Source organism: Anguilla rostrata, chromosome 6 (assembly GCF_018555375.3).
Source record: "Anguilla rostrata isolate EN2019 chromosome 6, ASM1855537v3, whole genome shotgun sequence".
NCBI lineage: Eukaryota > Metazoa > Chordata > Actinopteri > Anguilliformes > Anguillidae > Anguilla > Anguilla rostrata.
Window position 1 is genome coordinate 2,951,337 of NC_057938.1, and position 20,246 is coordinate 2,971,582.

The following is a 20,246-nucleotide window of genomic DNA, read 5'->3' on the forward strand; positions in this document are numbered from 1 at the left end:
GCCCTGCTAGGATCGCTAACGGTAATCTTCTAAGCCACAAACCGTCACAAACCTGCTTTCAAGTCTTAACTTAATGGTGTACTAAAAGATTTCTCCGCCTCCGTCAGTGTCTTAGCTGTTGTCTGAAGGCAGACTTCACAGACGCCTCGGACGTCTTAACATGAATCTACCAACAAAATTCCCATCCAGCTTCTGATTTCTATACTGTAAGACGCCAGCAGACTCCAGGACTGACTCCAATAGCCTAACTGTCACACGCCAGCAGACTTCCCAGCCTGCACTGATGCGCAGACCGACTTCGCGGCTGACTTTGACGTCTTAACCTTGAGATCTGCCAACCAGCCACGCTGTCCAGGAGGAGTGAAGTTAAAATATTACACGACCTGCGCTGATGTCTACGGTATGGAAGAGAAACAGACGTGTATTTCATCCACACGCCGAGCGGGGGGGGGGCAGAGGGAACATTTGGAGACTGGTGCTGAGTCATAGTGCTCCCCAAAACAGCCATAAATCACACGGCTAGCGAACAGGGAAGGTAGGAGAGAAGTATTAATAAGAGAGAGAGAGAGAGTATAAGAGAGAGGGGGAGAGATATGGTATTGGAGAGAGGGGGGAGGGAGAGACGGAGGGAGGGAGGGAGGGAGGGAGGGAGAAAGAAAGGGAGAGAGAGAGAGGGAGGGGGACAGTGAGTGACCACCCACCCCATATAAATGTGTACATATTTATGGATTTACTTATATTCTTGTTGTTGCTGTTATTGTTGTTATTGTTAAACCCTATTACATTTCTGATTATTATTATTTTAATATCATTACTACTATTTTACATATCATTTATATGTATGCTCTGGCGATAATTACATTGGTATTTCATGCCAATAAAGCAACTGGAACGGAGAGAAGGATTTCCAGCAGTGCATGGTTATGGTAATGGTCAGGGAGCTGGTGTTCTGGCTCAATTCCCCAACCTGGCTCTCACCATTCTGCCATCTAATCATGCCCCAGATTAATTGGCTAAAATCGTTCTCTCGCTTAACCCTAACCCTAACCCTAACCATCTCCCCTCTCCCCCTCCTCTCTCTCTCTCCTCCCCTCCCCCTCCTCCCCTCCCCCTCCCTCTCTCCCCCCCCCTCTCCCCCCCCCTCTCTCCCCCCTCCCTCTCTCCCCCCCTCCCTCTCTCCCCCTCCCCTCTCTCCCCCCCCTCCCTCTCTCCCCCCCTCCTCTCCCCCCTCCTCTCTCTCTCTCTCTCTCTCTCTCCTCCCTCCCTCCCTCCCTCCACCTCAAGCCAATGCGTGGTGAGCGTTCTGGCACAAAATGGCGGCCGTGCCTGCAGGTGGGTGCCACACAGTTTCCCCCTGCGTCACTGCAAATTGCTTTGAGTGAGAGAGCAGAGCCACATAAAGGCAGGCCATTATGGCTCTTATAACTCTTATAGTTTGCAGGGGACACTGTCCCTGCGCCCTCGAGCGAGCTGCTTATCCCGAACACCCAGCTGCACAAATGGATCCCATCGAAAGAACGTGAGCTGTGTGAGGTTTCTCTGGATAAGAGAGAGCGTCTGTTAAATGCCCAAACGGGGCGTTTAATGTTTTTTTTTTTTTTTTTTGAGGACGTGTCGCAGCGTACAGAGTCTCTTCCATCTTTTGGTACCATCTTTCCATCTTTCGGTCAGACTTTTTTTCACTTTTTAACCCTAACCCCCCCCCCCAAAAAAAAGGGAGGGGGGGAGGAGAAACTACAGAGGCATTTCAGCCCAATTTCTGTGGATGTCCTCTGGTACTGAACCAACTCAGTCGGGTCAGTTGCTTCATGACCTCGTGCAGGTCAGGAGGTTCCAAGCGGAAGGGGGTGTTTCGAGCCAACTAGGGCAGTGGCCTGTAACATAATGCTGGATAAACCTTCATAATTAATCAGATTCTGGAAACCAATCTCACACGCAGTCATTTCCCTGTGCAGGCACTGCAGATAGGGCTTCAGGGGCTGAGACAGATTTAATGACATTTTTAGGATTTTTTTTGCAGCTTTCATAACAGCAGGGCAACATTCCCCCATGCCCCCCCACCCCACCCCACCCCACCACCAATCCCCCCACCCCGCACCCTCCATGTCCCCCTCCCTATGAGTCACCAGAGACCCAGTCTGACTGCAGGCTTCTAAAGTTTCGAAAAGGGTCAGGGTGACTGGGGTCCTGAGGGTTCAGCTCCACATGTCTGCATACACACACACACACACACACACACAAGCATCCATGCACACACACACACACACACACACACACACAAGCATCCATGCACACACACACACACACACACACACACCATGACTCACAGCGAACACTTCCACAGGCACTGATTATATCCACGCGGATAGGCGGACTCCCATTTAAACACACTCTTGTCAACACAACTCAGTTTGAATGCTGCATTGTTGTCAATTCTGTCTTTCATTGAACTTTTAAAAAAAATTCTATGCAATCTTCCTGCACGCTTTTCAACCAAATATGTGTCAGATAGTCATAAACAAAAACATGTCCTCACTTCACCGTCCTGGTTACATAAAGGCTAAAATAAATATATATTTTGGTAAGATTAGAATGTCCTTAGAACACCTGACCTAAGGCCTTCCCATTCCAACCACGCACACAGGAAGTAAAAGAGCATCATCCCAAGTACAACCTTACAAGGACATCTACAGTACACGCACACACACTCTAGATTTCAACTCCATCAGGACTGCGCGTCTTCAAACTTTTGACCTCAAATGAATACGTTTCAGGAACTGATGCAAATCAAAAGGCTTTTGTATGCTGGATAAAGTTTTTACAGAGGATTTCGCACTGTAGCGCCGGTCTAAAAAGCCATCCTCATCCAAGCTCCCGCACGCAGGGGTACGGGTCTATTTCAGTAACGTCGACGTTTCCGAACGCCCAAAGTTTCTGAACGCTTACTTCTTACCCAATAGCAGTCGATCTGTTGCGCTATTAATAGCGTCTCCCTGCCAGCCGAAAATCGGAACCAGTTTTGTGCCTCGTCACCAGCGTCGCCGTGCCTGTTCCTCTCTTCCTCTCGCTGTTAAGCTGGCAGGTGCATTCTTCAGGATGAAGGGAGCGGGACACCTCCTGGGCAGCTGACTGATGAGCCAGCGCAGAGACGTTGCCCCCACCACCCCCACCCCCAAACAAAAAAAAACTCCCGCCTCAAAAAGAGCCATGAGCCACCGTTGCACAGCCCAAACAAAATGGCTGACCTCGCCGCCATTATTTCATGGGCTCAAAAGACCGACCCCGTTGCACAGCCCAACAAAATGGCTGACCTCGCCGCCATTATTTAGTGGGCTCCGAAGACGGCTGAGCCCTCTGAGAGAACGCCTTTCGGCACGCCCCACGAGGCCGCCGCTACCAGGTGAATATCAACCGCCCTCCACGCGCACCGGTTCACGGGTCGATGCGCGCTGAGGCGAAGACCGGCGGGGTAAAAACAAAAGGTGTTCAGGAGCCGCCGCTCGGCCGACGGTTCTGCAAACAAACAAGTTGTCGGCGTCGGCGGTAAAGGTCACGTCACAGACGCCGAAGGTTCGCTTTTTAGTTTTTTGGCTGCTTCGTGGCCAGACAGACGTGTCAGGCGATTGGATCTTCTGCTCGCTTGCCCACACTGCGCAGCATATGTAACATTTACGCATTGTTTAAATTAAAATCATAACCCATCGCACATATTCACATTACGATTTTAAATAATAATAATTCATAACCCACACTTTACTTCACATGCATACAAAAAAAAAAAAGTTTTTCATTTTTCAAATGCCAGAAAAAAATTTCCTGCCAAAAAAAAATAAAAAATGATTTTGATTCCCATTGTGCATCCACGCCATAGCAGCCTGCTTTTGGCTTATTGTTGAGCTTCTTGTATAAAAAAATGGGGATGAAAAAATTGCTATTTGAATAGGAGATCAGGTGGCTGGATGTTGCTGGGTGAAAGAATTCATTTTTAAAGGGCTTTCTTTCTTTTCTGGGAGTTGTAAACACCGAAACATCAACAACCGAAAAAAGTGAGAACGCCAAACATCAACAACCCGAAACCGAGGACACCAAACATCAACAGCCGAAAAACAGATATTTTCTTATTTAAAAACTCGGCAGCTAGACAGGAAAAAAGCGAGAGCGAGTGAGAGAGAGAGAGGGGGGGGGGGAATGAAGGAGGGGGAGGGAGAGAGGGAAGAGGAGGAGAGAATGAGCCTGCAGCCATGTCAGCCGGTTTAGCCGTTACGTGACTGGAATCTTCGTCCGCGAGCGTCGCGTGCCGAAGAAAGAGCGACCACCAAAAGCGCGGTGTGGCCGAGCTCACGGCCGCACTGGGGCAGCGCGGGGCGGCGTTCGGGACGCACCTAGAAGGGGCACAGGCCTACATCACCTGTGACATCACTTCCTCTGTGCCCTCAAGAGAGCAAACCATCAGTCCTGCGACGACATCAGGAAACATCTAGTCAAAAAAAACTTGATTTTCATACGCTATAAAGGTGTATTAAAACAGTGCATTGATAACATGTATAAAGATACAATAACACAAACAAGATGGTTATTACTACATATTTAAGCCTGAATTTGCCTTATTGCATGGCTATAGACTTATATGACGCAGACCGCTGGAAATGTGTGCAAACACGTAGATGCGGAGTAGTGTTTTGGTCCTGACATAAAACTCCAACACTTCAGCGATTGGAGCTTAACAGGAAGTGAATATCCCGCCTGTAAAGAGGGTGTAAATCTCCCCAAGCAGAGTTAATGCAAAGCCGCACTGCTCTGTAAAAGGGTTTGACAGCTGCTCGTAAGAAGCAGGAGAGGCACTGACCGCAGAGATAACTCAATACGCAAACAGCCAGTCACTGCCTGCCCATGGATCCGGATGGGAAAATCAGGTTTTACTATGCGTGCATCTTTAATCAGCAGTCTGGCGAGATCTTTACACACTGAGCAAAAAAGCATGACCTGATTAAGCTCACATTTCAGAGTGCGGCAGCCACTCTGCGGTGATCCCGGAGTGATGTCCACTGCTACGCATCTTAAACCACAGAGAAAGCAACGCCAAGCTGGGAGAGGCAGTGCCACAGCCAATCAATGTTTCATACACACCCACACACATGCACATACATAAACAAAAATACACACACGCACACACACAACATCACAACACACAACACACCACACACACACACACACACAACACACCACCCAACTACCAACATTGTAAACACCCACACACTCATGTACACACACACACACACCCACTCATACACACAGCATACACACACGCACATAAACACACACGCACGTGCACACACACATACACACACACTGTGCTAAAATAGAGCACACACACAGCAGAAAAAAGCACACACACCTCCACACACACACACACACACACATTCACAAACACACACACACCTCCACACACACAGATCTGCTGTCGGCTAACGGGTAAAGAAGTTGAAGCGGGGGCATTATTGCTCGGTGACAGAAACGAGAAAAAAACTAAACTCGAGCGGCAAAAATCCCGTCTCGGGTGGACACTCGAGCTTCACAAAGCCGAGGGGCGGTGATGGATTAACCGAATTACAGCGTAACGGCGCCCACAGGACCGGCTTCCCATAAACCATCTCTCCAGGTTAGCGCAGAGCCACACTCCGCCCTGCCAGCCCTGGGAGGACATAAGAAACAGGCGGGGGGGGGGGGTAAATAAATTTTTTTAAAACCGACAGGAGAAAGCCACCAGGATGAGCACAGACCCGCGAGCATTTCCGTCAGCGTCAGAGGGAGCGTTCAAGGCGCCTCCCAGGCAGCGAGAGCGAAGGAAAACGTCGCCTCTGTGACATCACTTCTGCCCGTGTTCTAAACTCCGGACGAATTCCGGCCGACCGTTCTGTCTCCCCGTCAGAAATAAATCATTACTTCTAGACGCTCAGATAAAATAAACATAGTCCGGTTTGCGTGTCCTTTGTAACATTGAGATCACTGCCATTATTACTTGTATTAAATAGTGTACGTCTTGCATAATGCGATCATGACTTATCCACGCTTCCATGGAGCAGAATGTTAATTGCCTACTGCGGTACGGCCTGTTAAAAGTTATCTATTGACATCTCTATCTAGACCATCTTTATTATTATAGTTCATAATTTTTTTTATTGTGTATTCATTTTAGGGGGACATTAGGAGGTCTGGAAAGCTCCTTTGAAACCTCACCCGGCTAAACGAATGAGCAATAAGTGCGTTTAAAATAAGAGGGGGGGGGGAGGGCGAGAGAGAGAGAGGAGAGAGAGAGAGGGAGAGAGGGGTGGAGGGCACAAGAGAGAGGGGAGAGAGGGGGAAAGAGAGAGAGAGAGAGCGAGAGAGAGAGAGGAGCGGTTTTGTAACTGCAGGGACTGAATACTCAATGCGCATCCAGTGCAAAACTTGCTATAAAAAAAGGCTACTATAATGGAGCACAGAAAAAACGAGGACAGTGTAACATCCTGCCTACCTGTGCCCAGGTGTGTGTGGCCACGCTGGCCGTGCGCTAACACCCGGATAACGTGAGGAGCACTGCGCTAGCTGGGAGCCGGGGAGGTTGCAGGCTCGAAACCTAAGTGGGACTGCCTGTCACAAACCCCCTTCCTCTACTACGTGCCACAAACCAAAAACAAATTGGAACGGGTGAATAATTTAGCCGCTGAGGGCGGGCGACAAGACCGAGGGGCAGTTGAACTTTTGAATAAATAAATAAATAAATGACGTCCGGGTTTCTGATGAGGCCAGGAAGAAAATAAAACAGATGCACAATGATTTCATGAAGATTTTATGCTAAAATGTTCCCGTTCCCAGTAACGGCTGCATTAATCAGCACTTAGCTGATGAGCTAGAGCTGCGGATTCTGCAGCAACCCTCGGCTCACTTGGCTCCTCGGATCTGAACCGGTTCCTGATTTTAAGCTTGAAGGCCACACATAAGAGCGACGGGTAGCACACCTGACTGCACACCTGGGCAGGTAGGACACTGCCGCTGCACCCTTGAGCAAAGGTACCTAACCTGCATCGCTTCCGTATATATCCAGCTGTATAAACGGATGCAGTGTAGATGCTTTGCAATGAGTTGTGCGAGTCGCTCTGGGTAAGTGCGTCTGCTAAATGCCTGCAATGCAATGTAATGTAATGAGCTGACTATCGCACTACAGGCATTAATGAGAGAAACTTAATAAGACTGTACACGCTCAGAAATTGAGGTACGGGGGAGGTACGCATCCCAAATGTAAGTTACAACAATGTTCTTTTGGAACTAATAAGTACCCTTTACGAAGCCAAAAAAAACGTACAAAAGAATGATTCATTATTACCCTATATGGCACCTACCCCAGTGACAAGCAGACCTTTTTAGGCAATTTTTCATGCCTTTTTCTTTTTCAGTCACTTACAAAGCACTTCTTTCACTGCGCAGTACGATCAGGAGAGGGAGAGAGGGGAGTGTCGCCCCCCCCTCCGCCCCCCGCCCCCCCCAGTGAGCACACCTCATTATCTTTCAAGTGACATAATTCTTATCTCCATAGCAACCATAAATTAACCTAAGGCTTCCATTTCACGGCACACTGGATCAGTCTCAACTGAGCATGCTCAGTCCTCACTAACCCACCAATCAGAACTGCGTAACACGCCTTATGGCAAAACAGGCCATAAAACTCAAAGTTGCATGATGTGCCTAGACAGCATGTTTTACACACATCTATGCATGTAAAAACATTTGAACAGTACTCATGAACAAATTCATACATATGCACACGTACACATAAACACACAAACCCACATACAACCATATACATACTACTAAATGCAAATACACGTCACATTGCACACACAAACGCACACTCGTGCACACACAGCGTGCACACACACACACACACACACACACCCACACAGAGCACACACAAACACACAAACGCATGCGTGCACACACATGCACACAGACACCCACACACAGATACGTGCGCACACACACACACACAGACAGACACACACACCAAACACACACACACACACACACACACACACACACACACACAAGCCCTGCTATTTACAGGAGCTAATCGCAGATAAAGGCTGAGTTTTCATCTTCAAAGGCTCTTTTTAAGGCTTTACTTCCCCATCCAACAGCAAAACTGTTTCCAAGATTCACTGGAAAGCTCCGGAAGATTCCTGACGATGCTAAGAGCGAAAAGCCATTTCATCAGCAGGGAAGTGGGGGGGGGCAGATGAAGGGGGGGATACATTGACTTCAGAGCTTAATCTGGTCTTCCTGGTGCTAGTAGGAGAAAGGACCGTTTGACGAGAGAACGGATAAAGCTTGAGGAACCTGGATGTCCCTAATCTCTGTCACGTGGCACCCAGCTACGCCCCCACTCCCAGTGTAAACTACACCCCACTCCCAGTGTAAACCACAGCCCACTCCCAGTGTAAACTACACCCCACTCCCAGTGTAAACTACAGCCCACTCCCAGTGTAAACTACACCCCACTCCCAGTGTAAACTACACCCCACTCCCAGTGTAAACCACAGCCCACTCCGTGTAAACTACACCCCACTCCCAGTGTAAACCACAGCCCACTCCAGTGTAAACTACACCCCACTCCCAGTGTAAACACACCCACTCTCAGTGTAAACTACACCCCACTCCCAGTGTAAACCACAGCCCACACCCAGTGTAAACAACACCCCACTCCCAGTGTAAACCACAGCCCACTCCCAGTGTAAACCACAGCCCTGGGAGCTCAGCCACGCGTGGGAAACCGAGCAGAGGGAACACTGGGAGCAGTGGGCGAAAGGTCAAAGGTGATGCAATGACTGGAGGAATTTGAGTGGGAGGAAGATGATGGGGGGGGGGAGGATGATGGACAGCGCTAAGAAAGGACACAAAGCCCCGGAAACGGGGTGACCCCCGCGGACCCCAAAGCCAGCGGCCTTCCCCTGTCAGAGGCCATTACCCGAGACGCGGCTAGAGACGGCCGCGTACGGAGCCGCCGGTAAACAGAGAAAGCCCCCCCACCCCCCCCACCCCGCCCGCGACAAACTGTCACTTCACATTAAACCAGAGAGGACAGACGCAGATTCATGAGTCATCTGGGCAAGACCGCTGTACGACAAGGGGAAAAAAAAAAACACATTTAACTAATTAAGTGGGAGAACGTACAGAAAGAGAGAGAGAGAGAGAGAGAGAGAGAGAGAGAGAAACCCTAAATAATTACTGACGTGCTCTCGTTAAATTGAGAACTGGTTGTAAAGATAACTCATACATTTTGTCTGTTCTTTCATCCTCGGTCAATTACAGTGCTTGAATTAGTCATGGGATATTACAGCAGCAAGAGATCTGACGCTGTAAATGAACAGTTGTCTGCGGACTTACCCATAATGCCCTGCCCCACTTCAACCTCAATAAATATCATAACTCAGCAAATAATTCCTCCTCAGTCTTTTTTTAAAAAAGCTCTAAAACAGAAATTAACTCATTGTGCAACCACAAGCCAACCTATAACATAGTAGTTACAAGCTAATTCATGCGTTATAACAGTGCTATAACACATTTAGTTTTTTCTACCTTTCTGCAGAAACAGAAAGCAGTCAAAGCAACAGCAACGCACACCGAGCGTGTAATTATCCAAAAAAAAAGCTGTAAGAAGAGAATAAATAAAATGCACAGATTATTGTGCATGTTGCCATGGAAACAGGAAAAGATGCCACAGCTGCTGCAGACTTCGTCAAAGATGAAAACGGCTGATCCCGCGTGGGCATCGCTTCACCTGCCCTGAAACCAGGAAGTAGACCACCTCCCAGTACACCTTGCTGCTGACTGCGTGCCACTGGCACGCCCGGCACTGAGCCCTGGTTTCTAATCAGGTATCAGTGCTTCTCGGTTTCAGTTTTCTGTGTGCAGTATTAGCATTTGACTACAATACTAACTGTTGGTTTGCTCCATTACCTTTACGCTTACTGATCACATAGAGTCTTTACAGAGTCGCCTGCCCTCCGTGTTACATTACATTACAGGCATTTAGCAGACGCTCTTATCCAGAGCGACTTACACAACTTTTTACATAGCATTTTACATTGTATCCATTTATACAGCTGGATATGTACTGAAGCAATGCAGGTTAAGTACCTTGCTCAAGGGTACAACGGCAGTGCCCTACCCGGGAATCGAACCTGCGACCTTTCGGTTACAAGTCCAGTTCCTTACCCACTGTGCTACAGTGCTATTCTCTTTTGCATTCTCGAGAGTAACCCTGATGGTCACCATGTAGAGTCTCCAGTTAGCCAACCTGCATGTCTGTGGGACTGTGGGAGGAAACCAGAATCCCCAGAGGAAAAAGTGTATTAAATGCTCAGCATGACTGGAATGTCTGCATATTATAATAGCAATTAAAATTAATGAAGAGGTGTGCTGTGTTCTCCCTCCCTCGTTCTCTCGCCTGCCGTAGCTCACGGAAACCACAGCGCCTCCTGCAGGCGACACCCGGTCATGGCACCGCAACCCCAGTCCCAGCAGTGCAGTCCAGTCCAGTCCAGTCCAAAAAGTTAGAACCCCCCCAACAAGCAGTCACCAAACTCTCAGGTCTGCATTCTTAACACGGAAAGCTCTGCATTCCGGAAGGATGAAGCCAAAAAAAATTCCGATTCGATATGTGCTCTGAAACCTAATTAAGGAGAGTGACCGAGAACTACACTGCGGCAGCAAACAGACACTTCATACTGTAATACACCGTCTGCAGCCCCAAACTCCTGCAGACAGTAAGCAGAGAGGAGCAGAGGAACGCAAGGAACATCTACAATCCGAATCAGTCCAAATTAACGGTCGTACCCGCCATCAAAAGCATCGAAGGTCATGAGACGCCTCCCTGTTTAATGAGATACAGCAATCAATTTATTAAATGCATAACTATACTGGGCAGTTTTTTTTTCCTTTTTTTGGGGGGTGGGGGGGGGGCAGCCACATATAAATAACATAATCTCCATCAGGGGGAGAGATTTAGTCTAGATTTAGAAGGGTTTAGTAAAAGAATGGATCTGGGATGCCATAGCAGTACCTGTGTAACATCTTTACATCTTCAGTGATGCTAGTGCCTCACACTGCTGCCAGAATGTCCTGAGATGAGACTCCCCCCCCTCGTCCTTCGTCCCCGCTCCCCCCCCCCCACCCCGCAAGCAGGGGAGGCATTTTCGGCAAACTAATAGAGGACCAGATGGGTTCCGAGTGTTGTATTGTAAAACGCCCTAAAGAAGCGACTAATTAGGAAAAACGCAGATGGAGGAGGCGCAAGATTGGGGGAAGCAGGGGAACAGAGAGATCTCTCCCGTCCTGCCCACCCAAAAAAAAAACGAAACTCCAACACAAGAAATATGAGGCGTTCATACCTCATGACCTCATGCAAAACTTTTTTTTTTTTAGCACATGCAAAAAAATGGTCCGACCCATTGTGATTGGTCATAGTATTAGCTCTGCACCAATCGCTGCTTGCGTTATTGGTTTTGCGTGTGCTGAAAGGTTTCAGCAGATCAGACGAGTCAACAACGTAAATCTGGTAAGTCACCGATGTATTGCCTGAGCTTTAGCTTCCTGTTTACTGGATAAACACACCCCGTGCGCCCGCACTAGGGTTTGCACAATGCCTGCTCATTAGAGATCACAATGGGAAAAGGGAGGAGAACCGATCAGGCTGGATGAGGGGGAGAGAGAGAGAGAGAGAGAGAGAGAGAGAGAGAGAGAGGAAGAGAGATGAAGAGAGAGCGAGGAAGAGAGAGAGAGAGAGAGAGATGAAGAGAGAGAAAGAAGGAGAGGGAGGGAGAGAGAGCGAGAAAGAGAGAGAGAAAGAAGGAGAGAGAGAACAGGCTTTCTGACAGGGAGACAGGTGACAGCCCGCCACACACCTGCTGTCCCCATGGATCACTACCACAAAGGGGTTTACCCGGGAACCTGAGCGTCCTGTTCCACTGTGCGACCGACGTCCTTCCCGAGCCCGAAATCCGACACGCCTGCCAGTCCCCCCTGCCGCACAGGGGCGGACGGCTGACATCGAAAACACGGGCGGACACCCGACGCCAGGGGTGGCTGACATCAAACAAACAGACGGACGGCGCGTTTTTAAAACCGCACGCTCTGGGGCCTGACGCACAGCGCAGGAAGACACTTTCGTATCAAAATGCGAGCAGTCGACCTCCGATCGTCCTCGTATTTTCAAAACGCGTGCGTCGATTCAAACGACGGGCCTCGTGCCGAACACGCGTGTGTGTGGCACGTGTGGTGTCAGTGCTGTGCGGCTGACCAAGCAGACGGACACTTGATTTAGAAAAACTCCCCGACACCAGATTGATACCTGATTTCAATTCAATCATCAATTCCTGATATTAAACTGATGCCTGATATCTTACGGCAATTCCCGATTAACGCAGGCAAATGCTAGATATCCGACTCGGACCGCTGTTTTGATGTACATACTCAGTCATATTACTTGAACAAGTAGACAAAATATACAAGACACAAAACACGGAATGACAGCTAAAAAGAAAAACACAGATAGCCAATGTCAAACAAAAAAACAAAATACAGGATGATAGTAGAATTTTAACTCAATCCCTGACACCTCAGGCTGATATCTGACTTCAAAATCGAACACTCTCGTCTGATATCAAAGACCACCACTTCCTGATATGAACACCTAATTTACATATGGACTAACATCTGATATCAAACACAGACTGATATCTGATTTAAAATACCACTGGAGCCTGACGTGAAGCAGAGACTCATATAAACGAGTCCCTCATATCAAATATACACTGACACCTCATTTCAAACCAAATCAAATCTCAGAATCAAACACAGCTTGCTACCTGGTTTAAATCCATCTAAATGTAAAACAGTCATATATCTGATGTGAAACCCTGTACTGTCCTTCCACTGATATCTTAAATCAAATACAGACAAATATAGCATTTCAAAAGTTTACCACTGGTACCTAATTTCAATGACTGACAGTCGATTTCAGCACATAAATGTTTCACACACACACACACACACACACACACACATCCATGCTCGATCCTATGCACAGACTGATCCACACAGAAATCGGTATCAGAAGTACACAAGACACATTAAACTGAAGAAGCCAAAAAAAAAAAAAAACCCAATCACATAGAACAAGATGAAGGGACAGGGCAGGTGAGTAGACTCTCCCTCCACACATTAAAAGAGGCAGCCCTTTCAGTAGATAATTTGCCTCCAGTTCGGCCAGAAAATTGTTCCAGCTTAGCTCGTAATTTACGCCGAGAGGACTATGCAGGTTGACAGTCGCTAGCCGTAGGGATTTGGACCGAGTGAGTTTAGCCACAGGGCACAGTTTCGACCCGGGAGCCAGGATTCGGGCCCAGGCAGAAGGCCCAGAACCAGAACCCAAACGGACAAAGGGGGTTCTGTCACTAGGGCCTGGTGACTGGAAATGATAAATCGCTGGTTTTCAACACTTCCGTCATAAACTGTTTTTCTCAACTGAACAAACTTCAAACGGGCTGCAGCGCTGCTCTCGCTGTACGGGCTATTCAGATAGAGAGAGAGAGAGAGAGAGAGAGAGAGGGAGGGACGGAGAGGGAGAAAGAGAGAGCGAGGGAGGGAGCGGAGAGAAGGAAGGGAGGAGAGAGAGAGGAGGAAGAGAGAGAAAGGAGGGGAGAGAGAGAGGGAGGGAGAGGGGGAGAGAGAGGGAGGGAGAGGGAGAGAGGGAGACAGAGAGAGAAACAATAGAAGAGTGGGATAAAGTAGGAGGGAAAGAGAGTAGGAGAGAATACAAAGGGGAGAGGGGAGAGAAAAAGAGAGACTGAGAGGGAGAGAGAGAGAGTGGGACAGAGGGAGAGAAGGAAACAGAGAAAGAGGGAGAGCAGGAGAGAGGGACAGAGTGAGAGTGGGAGACAGAATGAGAGAGAGTGGGAGGGAGAGAATGAGAGAGCGGTGGGGGAGATAGGGGGAGAGTGGGAAGGAGAGAAGCAGAGAAAGTGACAGGGAGAAAGGGGGAAAGTGGAAGAGAGGAGAGAGAGGGGGAGAATGGAGAGAAGCGAGAGATGGGGGAGAGTGGCAGGGAGAGAGGGGGAGAGTGGGAAGGAGAGAAGCAGAGAAGTGACAGGGAGAGAGGGGGAAAGTGGGAAGGAGATAGAGAGGGGGAGAGTGGCAGGGAGAGAGGGGGAGAGTGGAAAGGAGAGAGGGAGAGAGAGAGAGAGGGGGAGAGTGGCAGGGAGAGAGGGGGAGAGGAGAGAGAGAGAGAGAGGGGGCGAGCGGAGATGGCGGGGTCACGCACCGGTACTTCATGCCGGTCTGCTTGGCGGTGGACTCCTTGAGGGAGATGTGGTGGCGGTGGGTGAAGGAGCCCAGGCTGCGGGCGATGAGGGCCACGGTGCGGAAGCGCGCCCGGGCGGCGCTGCCCGCGTTGGGGCTGGTGGCATTGGCCTTGCCGTGCCCGTCGCCGTTCCGCGGCGCCTTCAGGTTGTGGTCCGTGCAGGCGAAGGACACCTGCATGTCTTCCTCCCGTCCTCCTCTTCCTCAGCCCCCGGGAACGTGGGATCTAAGCGGGACGGGCCGGGGGGGGGTCTGCCTGTGGGGTCCGGCTTTTCGCCGCAGTCCTGTGCGAGCGTGCGGGTCCGTCCGTGCGTCCGTGCGTCCGTGCGTCTGTCCGGAGCGGGAGAAGAGACGGCATGGAAGTGGCCGAGCGCCGGAGCGAGCGGCGGCGGTCCGGAACGTTCCGGAGCGGACGGGAGGCGCCTCGGCGGTTTCCCCAGGTCCGTAGTCCAAACCAAAATGCAGGAGGAAGGAGAACAAGTTGCTGGGGGAGAGGGGAGGGGGGAGGTGGTGGGTAGTGTGGGGGGGGGGGAGGCAGAGTCAGAGACTCCGGCTCTGTTTCATCCAGGGGGTACCGGCACTTCTTCTGTGATCAACGGAGACCGCAGACTCCCTCTTTTCTCCCTCTCTCTCTCTCTCTTTCTCTTTCTCTCGCTCTCTCTCTCCCTCCTTCCGCAGTCCCCCCCGCTCAGATCTCACAGCCGGAACGTGTGCGGCTCAGCCCGCCGATGTTAACGTGTGTCACAACCGCGATCATGTCCCAGTTCTCCCTCTCCCTCTCTCTCTCTTTCTTTCTTTCTCTCCCTCTTTCTCTCTCTCTCCGCCTCCCTCTCTCCCTCAGCAGTTGAGGTAAAGATTCGTCCGTGCCGCTGTGCCGAAGTGTAGAGGCAGCTCCGGGGATCTCTCTCTCTCTCTCTCTCTCTCCCTCGCCCTCTCACGCTCAGCTCTCTCTCTCTCTCTCTCTCTCTCTCTCTCCCTCGCCCTCTCACGCTCAGCTCTCTCTCTCTCGCTCAGCTCTGTCCTGTTTCCGAGTTCTGCAAACGTGTGAGAGACACACACAAACGCAAACACCCCAACAGATACAAACACGCCCACAGACGCAAACACCCCCACAAACGCTCACAGACACAAACGCAAACGCTCACAGACGCAAACACAAACGCTCACAGACGCAAACACAAACGCTCACAGACGCAAACACAAACGCTCACAGACGCAAACACAAACGCTCACAGACACAAACGCAAACGCTTACAGACACAACACGAACGCTCACAGACGCAAACACAAACGCTTACAGACGCAAATGCTCACAGACGCAAACGCTCACAGACACAAACGCTCACAGACACAAACACAAACGCTCACAGACACAAACGCAAACGCTCACAGACACAAACGCAAACGCTCACAGACGCAAACGCTTACAGACGCAAACGCTCACAAACGCAAACGCTCACAGACGCAAACGCTCACAGACGCAAACGCTCACAGACACAAACGCAAACGCTCACAAACTTTGCGGCGGCACGGACGGGCACGGACTCACCGGAGGCTGGCGGAACCCCACGGTTAAAAAAGCACCACCGCGCAGATCGGGCAGAGAAGGAGAGAGGGAGAGGGAGGCGTAGAGAGAGAGAGAGAGAGAGAGAGAGAGAGAGAGAGAGGCAGCTGGTCTCGTGGCGCTCTGCTAACAGAACCGTGGAACGGAGCAGAACGGAGCGTGCGGCAAGCCGGGGGGGGGGCTGCTGGGAAGGGGGAGGACCGGAGGACACCAGCATCTGGAGGAAGAAGAAGAAGAAGAGCGACAAAACCGAGAGCGCAGAGAGGAGAGGAGCAAATGAGGGGAACGAGCAAATGAACGAGAGAACGAGCCAAACGAGGGAGAGACAGAGAGAGGGGGAGAGAGAGCTGGCAAGCATGTGAGAGAAAGAGAGGGAAAGAGAGAGAGCGAGGGAGAGTGTGAGAGGGAGAGAGAGAGGGAGAGTGTGAGAGAGAGAGAGAGGGAGAGAGAGAGGGAGAGTGTGAGAGAGAGAGAGAGGGAGAGAGAGGGAGATGTGTCAGCAAGTGCACAGCGAAGATAAGTATCTTACCAACAGCACTTTATCACTTTTGTCAGTGGACTGGGACAAAACATATTTAAGGGATGCGTGTGTGTGTGTGTGTGTGTGTGTGTGGGTTGGGTGTGGGAGAAGGTGTTTGAGCTTGTGTGTGTAGTGTGTATACTATCCGCATGCTCCTGAAGGTGCTATGCACATGTAAGTACATGTATGTAAATGGGTACACTTGTTCGTCAACATTACCTTTTAGCCATATTTACTCTATGGAGATAATGCCAATAAACCACGTCAAACTGAGCTGAGAGAGAGAGAGAGGGTGAAAGTGTGTGTAAAAACGACGAGACAGATGGGAGAAACAGGAAAAGCAGTTTGATTCAAACGGAGCTTTATTTGCATGAGTGCAGTAAACACATTAACACGCAACACAGAACGCGTATCCGTATGTGTGTGTGCATGAGAGAGGGCACTTATCTTATTAAATAAACATGAAAAGATATATTTACATGCATTTGCTCAAATTATACCAAAGAACTTGTAAAAACTGGTAATCCTATAAGGAGCACAATATGTCTTAGCCTGCCATAACTAACGAGGATGAGGAAGAGGAGGAGGAGGAGGAGAGGACACATACACCATCTCTTTCTTTCTCTCTCTTTGACATGCACAATCCGTCTTTCTCTCATTCTCTGATACACACACCCTCTCTCTCTTTCTCTCTCTCTCTCATTCTCTGATACACACACCCTCTCTTTCTTTCTCTCTCTCTCTCTTTCTCTGACATGCACACCCTCTCTTTCTTTCTCTCTCTGACACGCACACCTCTCTCTCTCTCTCTCTGATACGCACAATCTGTCTTCTCTCGTTCTCTGACACACAAACACACACTGTCTTTCTCTATCTCTGACACACACACCCTCTGTCTTTCTCATTCAGACACACACACCTTCTCCCTTTTTCTGTCACTTTCAGACACACACACACCTTTCTCAGTCTTTCTCCCTCAGACTCTCAAAGAGAATCAACAAAATTGCAGAGCAGAGACAGTGGAAGTCCATCACCAGTTGGTCTGCCCTGTGTAAACGATTTCAATTAAAAATATAATAATTTCACAGTTCATCACCAAAAATATAAATTATTGCCACTTTAACATATTTCTATATAGTTATATGTTTCTGAATATACTGCTGTGGAGAGTATTAGTCATATTTTTTAAAAATGGTATGTATACATCCAAGTCACTTTTTTGAATACATATTAATGCATTCAGTCTGCCAAAGCATATTCTGACCCAGCCAACAACGACACATCTGCCGCAACACACTGACCCGCAACGAAAACGCACAATAAAAAGAAACACAATCGCACGCCAGAAAGTCACAACCGGCGAAAAGGACTGATCTGCTTTGCTCTTGTGTTGCTCACAGTCCCTCAGGTCAGTGGCAAGCAGGCAGCGGGGGGGGGGGGGGCAGCTCACACACGTCATCAACCGCCAATGAAGTGACGTCTACGGAACCCTCAGGATTCTACCGCGATAACGACCGCAACAACGCCCACGGGCACAGCTCTCGTTCACCGACTGACACGCACGTCTTCCCCACCTTCCTCGCTCGGCACTAGCGCTCCTGTAGTACTGTGTGGCCCGCGATGCAGAGCGTTAGGGTAAATGTTGGACGCTGAGGTCGCAGCAACGATCCAGGAGATCCGCGTAGCGTAGCAGCTGTTTAGCATGCTTGCGGACCAGGAGGCACCTGTGAGGGACAACATGGCCGCCGTACTTCCTGTTTGTTCTGAACAGACCTCAGGTGTGCGTACTGGAACAAGGCCAATAGCTCTATGACTGGAACCGGCACCACACTAGTGAGTCGGCCACTGGAAAAAGTAAATGTGGTGGAACAGAGTCTCCCCCCCCGCCCCGTCTCTCTCACACTCTCTATCTCTCTCTCGCTCTCTCTCTCTCTCTCACACACACTCTCTATCTCTCTCTCGCTCTCTCTTCCTCTCGCTCTCTTTCTCTCTTTCTCCTTCTCTCTAACTTTCCCTCTCTTTTGCTCAGGGCATTGGGTGACTGAGTAGGGGCGTCTTCTTTGCTTTTGTTCACTTAAGTGAATTTATTGTCATCGATGCATAAAAACTGTGTTTTGAACTCGCCATTGCGCTGAATAACAGAGGATGGTTAAAATTCAAAAGTCTCTCTCTCTCTCACTCATTGCTGAAATTCTCATCTGGCACTAACGTACACAGGAGATTATTTTTTACCGCAGGACGGTTACCGGGGACGACTGAATCCCACAAAGCGGTCACGCTCCAACCTGCGCCCCGGTGCGATTCAGTCAATAGAAATCACCGGGAATGAGAAACTGTGGGGGGGGGGGGGGGGGGGGGAGAATGAGCTGCCCGACCCTCCGGCCCCCACCTCCGCTTTGCCAGGACTGACACTGAGGGATGCACACCGGGGGGGGGGGGAACTGCTCGCTTCGCACAGCCCATCTTCCTCTCAGTTTTGTCTCAAAACGAGAAAAGCAGTCGGCCGACAGTTTCGTTTACTGTAGTTTTATCGTTCTGACAGCAGCGCGGGAGGAGTATACCCACGCTGAAAGCAGACAGAGGGGAGACTGATGTATATCGACCGCCATTTTAATCTCCGTCCGCGCGACGGCGGGCAGGGTGGTGATTGACGGGCTGTTTCTCCAGCTCGGACACTGAGTGGCAGAGCACCGCTGTGCTGGACTCAAAGGGCACTCAGCTCAGCGGCACTGCGCCTGGCCTTATTAACCGTGTGTGTGTGTGTGTGTGTGTGTGTGTGTGTGTGTGTGTGTGTGTTGGAGGGTCTGTGTTGTAGTGTGGTGAGAGAGAGGAGAGAGTGTGTGTGTGTGTGAGTGTGAGAGAGAGAGAGAGAGAGTGTGTGTGTGTGTGTGTGTGTTGAAGAGAGAGCGTGGTGTGTGTGTGTGTGTCTGTGAGTGTGTGTGAGAGAGAGAGAGAGAGAGTGTGTGTGTGTGTGTGTGTGTGTCTGTGAGTGTGTGTGTGTGTGCGTGCTTGCGTGTGTGTGTGTGAGTGTGAGTCTGTGTGTGTGTGTGTGTGTGTGCGTGTGCGTGCATATGTGTTTGCAGTAGAGTGTGAGTGTGCGCTTGCAGTAGAGTGTGAGTCTGTGTGTGCGTGTGCGCGTGTGCGTGTGCGTATGTGTTTGCAGTAGAGAGTGTGAGTGTGCGCTTGCAGTAGAGTGTGAGTCTGTGTGTGCGTGTGCGTGTGTGAGTCTGTGTGTGCGTGTGTGTGTGTGTGCGTGTGTTTGCAGTAGCGCTGGTGTGAGGCTGCAGCTGAGCACAGTGACAGCACAGGACAGGCGTTCCCAGTCGCTCCGTCTCACAGAGACCAGGAAGTGGGAGGAGGAGCCCTGCAGGCCGGCCCTCAGACGCGGGGGAAAAGACCCCATCACACCACGGCTAACGATGGATTAACGGATTAAAACCCAATTAAACCTTCATTAGCGAACGCGCCTCCTCTAGCACAAACCGTTCTCCCACCACACCCATCTCTCACATTAGGCTGGGGGGGTGGTGGGGGGGAGGGGAGAAGGACTCCACGTTTCCGATGGGGGGGGGGGGGGGGGGGTCGGATCTCACAATTATCCACGTACAAAACTCTAAAAAAAAGTGTGCCACTCAAACCAGCCCCACTGAAAATAATTGACACATTTCGTTTCCGAATCTCTGCTGGGACGCCCAGCCGTCGCGCCCCTGGAGTCCGGGACATCATCTGCTCCAGTAAGAGAGCCTAAAAATGGGACGCCACCTTCTC

The 20,246-nt window shown here is 50.1% G+C and overlaps 1 protein-coding gene across 1 annotated transcript in view; it reads right to left on the bottom strand.

The window, feature by feature from the left end:
* The window catches only part of LOC135258204 (voltage-gated potassium channel subunit beta-1-like), a 39,930-nt gene extending 23,646 nt beyond the window's left edge, over nucleotides 1-16,284 (bottom strand). Inside the window, exon 1 of the mRNA XM_064341505.1 lies at nucleotides 14,357-16,284. Coding sequence (XP_064197575.1) covers nucleotides 14,357-14,574 — 218 coding nt within the window. The 5' untranslated portion in view covers nucleotides 14,575-16,284. The remainder of the gene's footprint in view (nucleotides 1-14,356) is intronic.
* Between the last annotated feature and the right edge of the window lie 3,962 nt (nucleotides 16,285-20,246).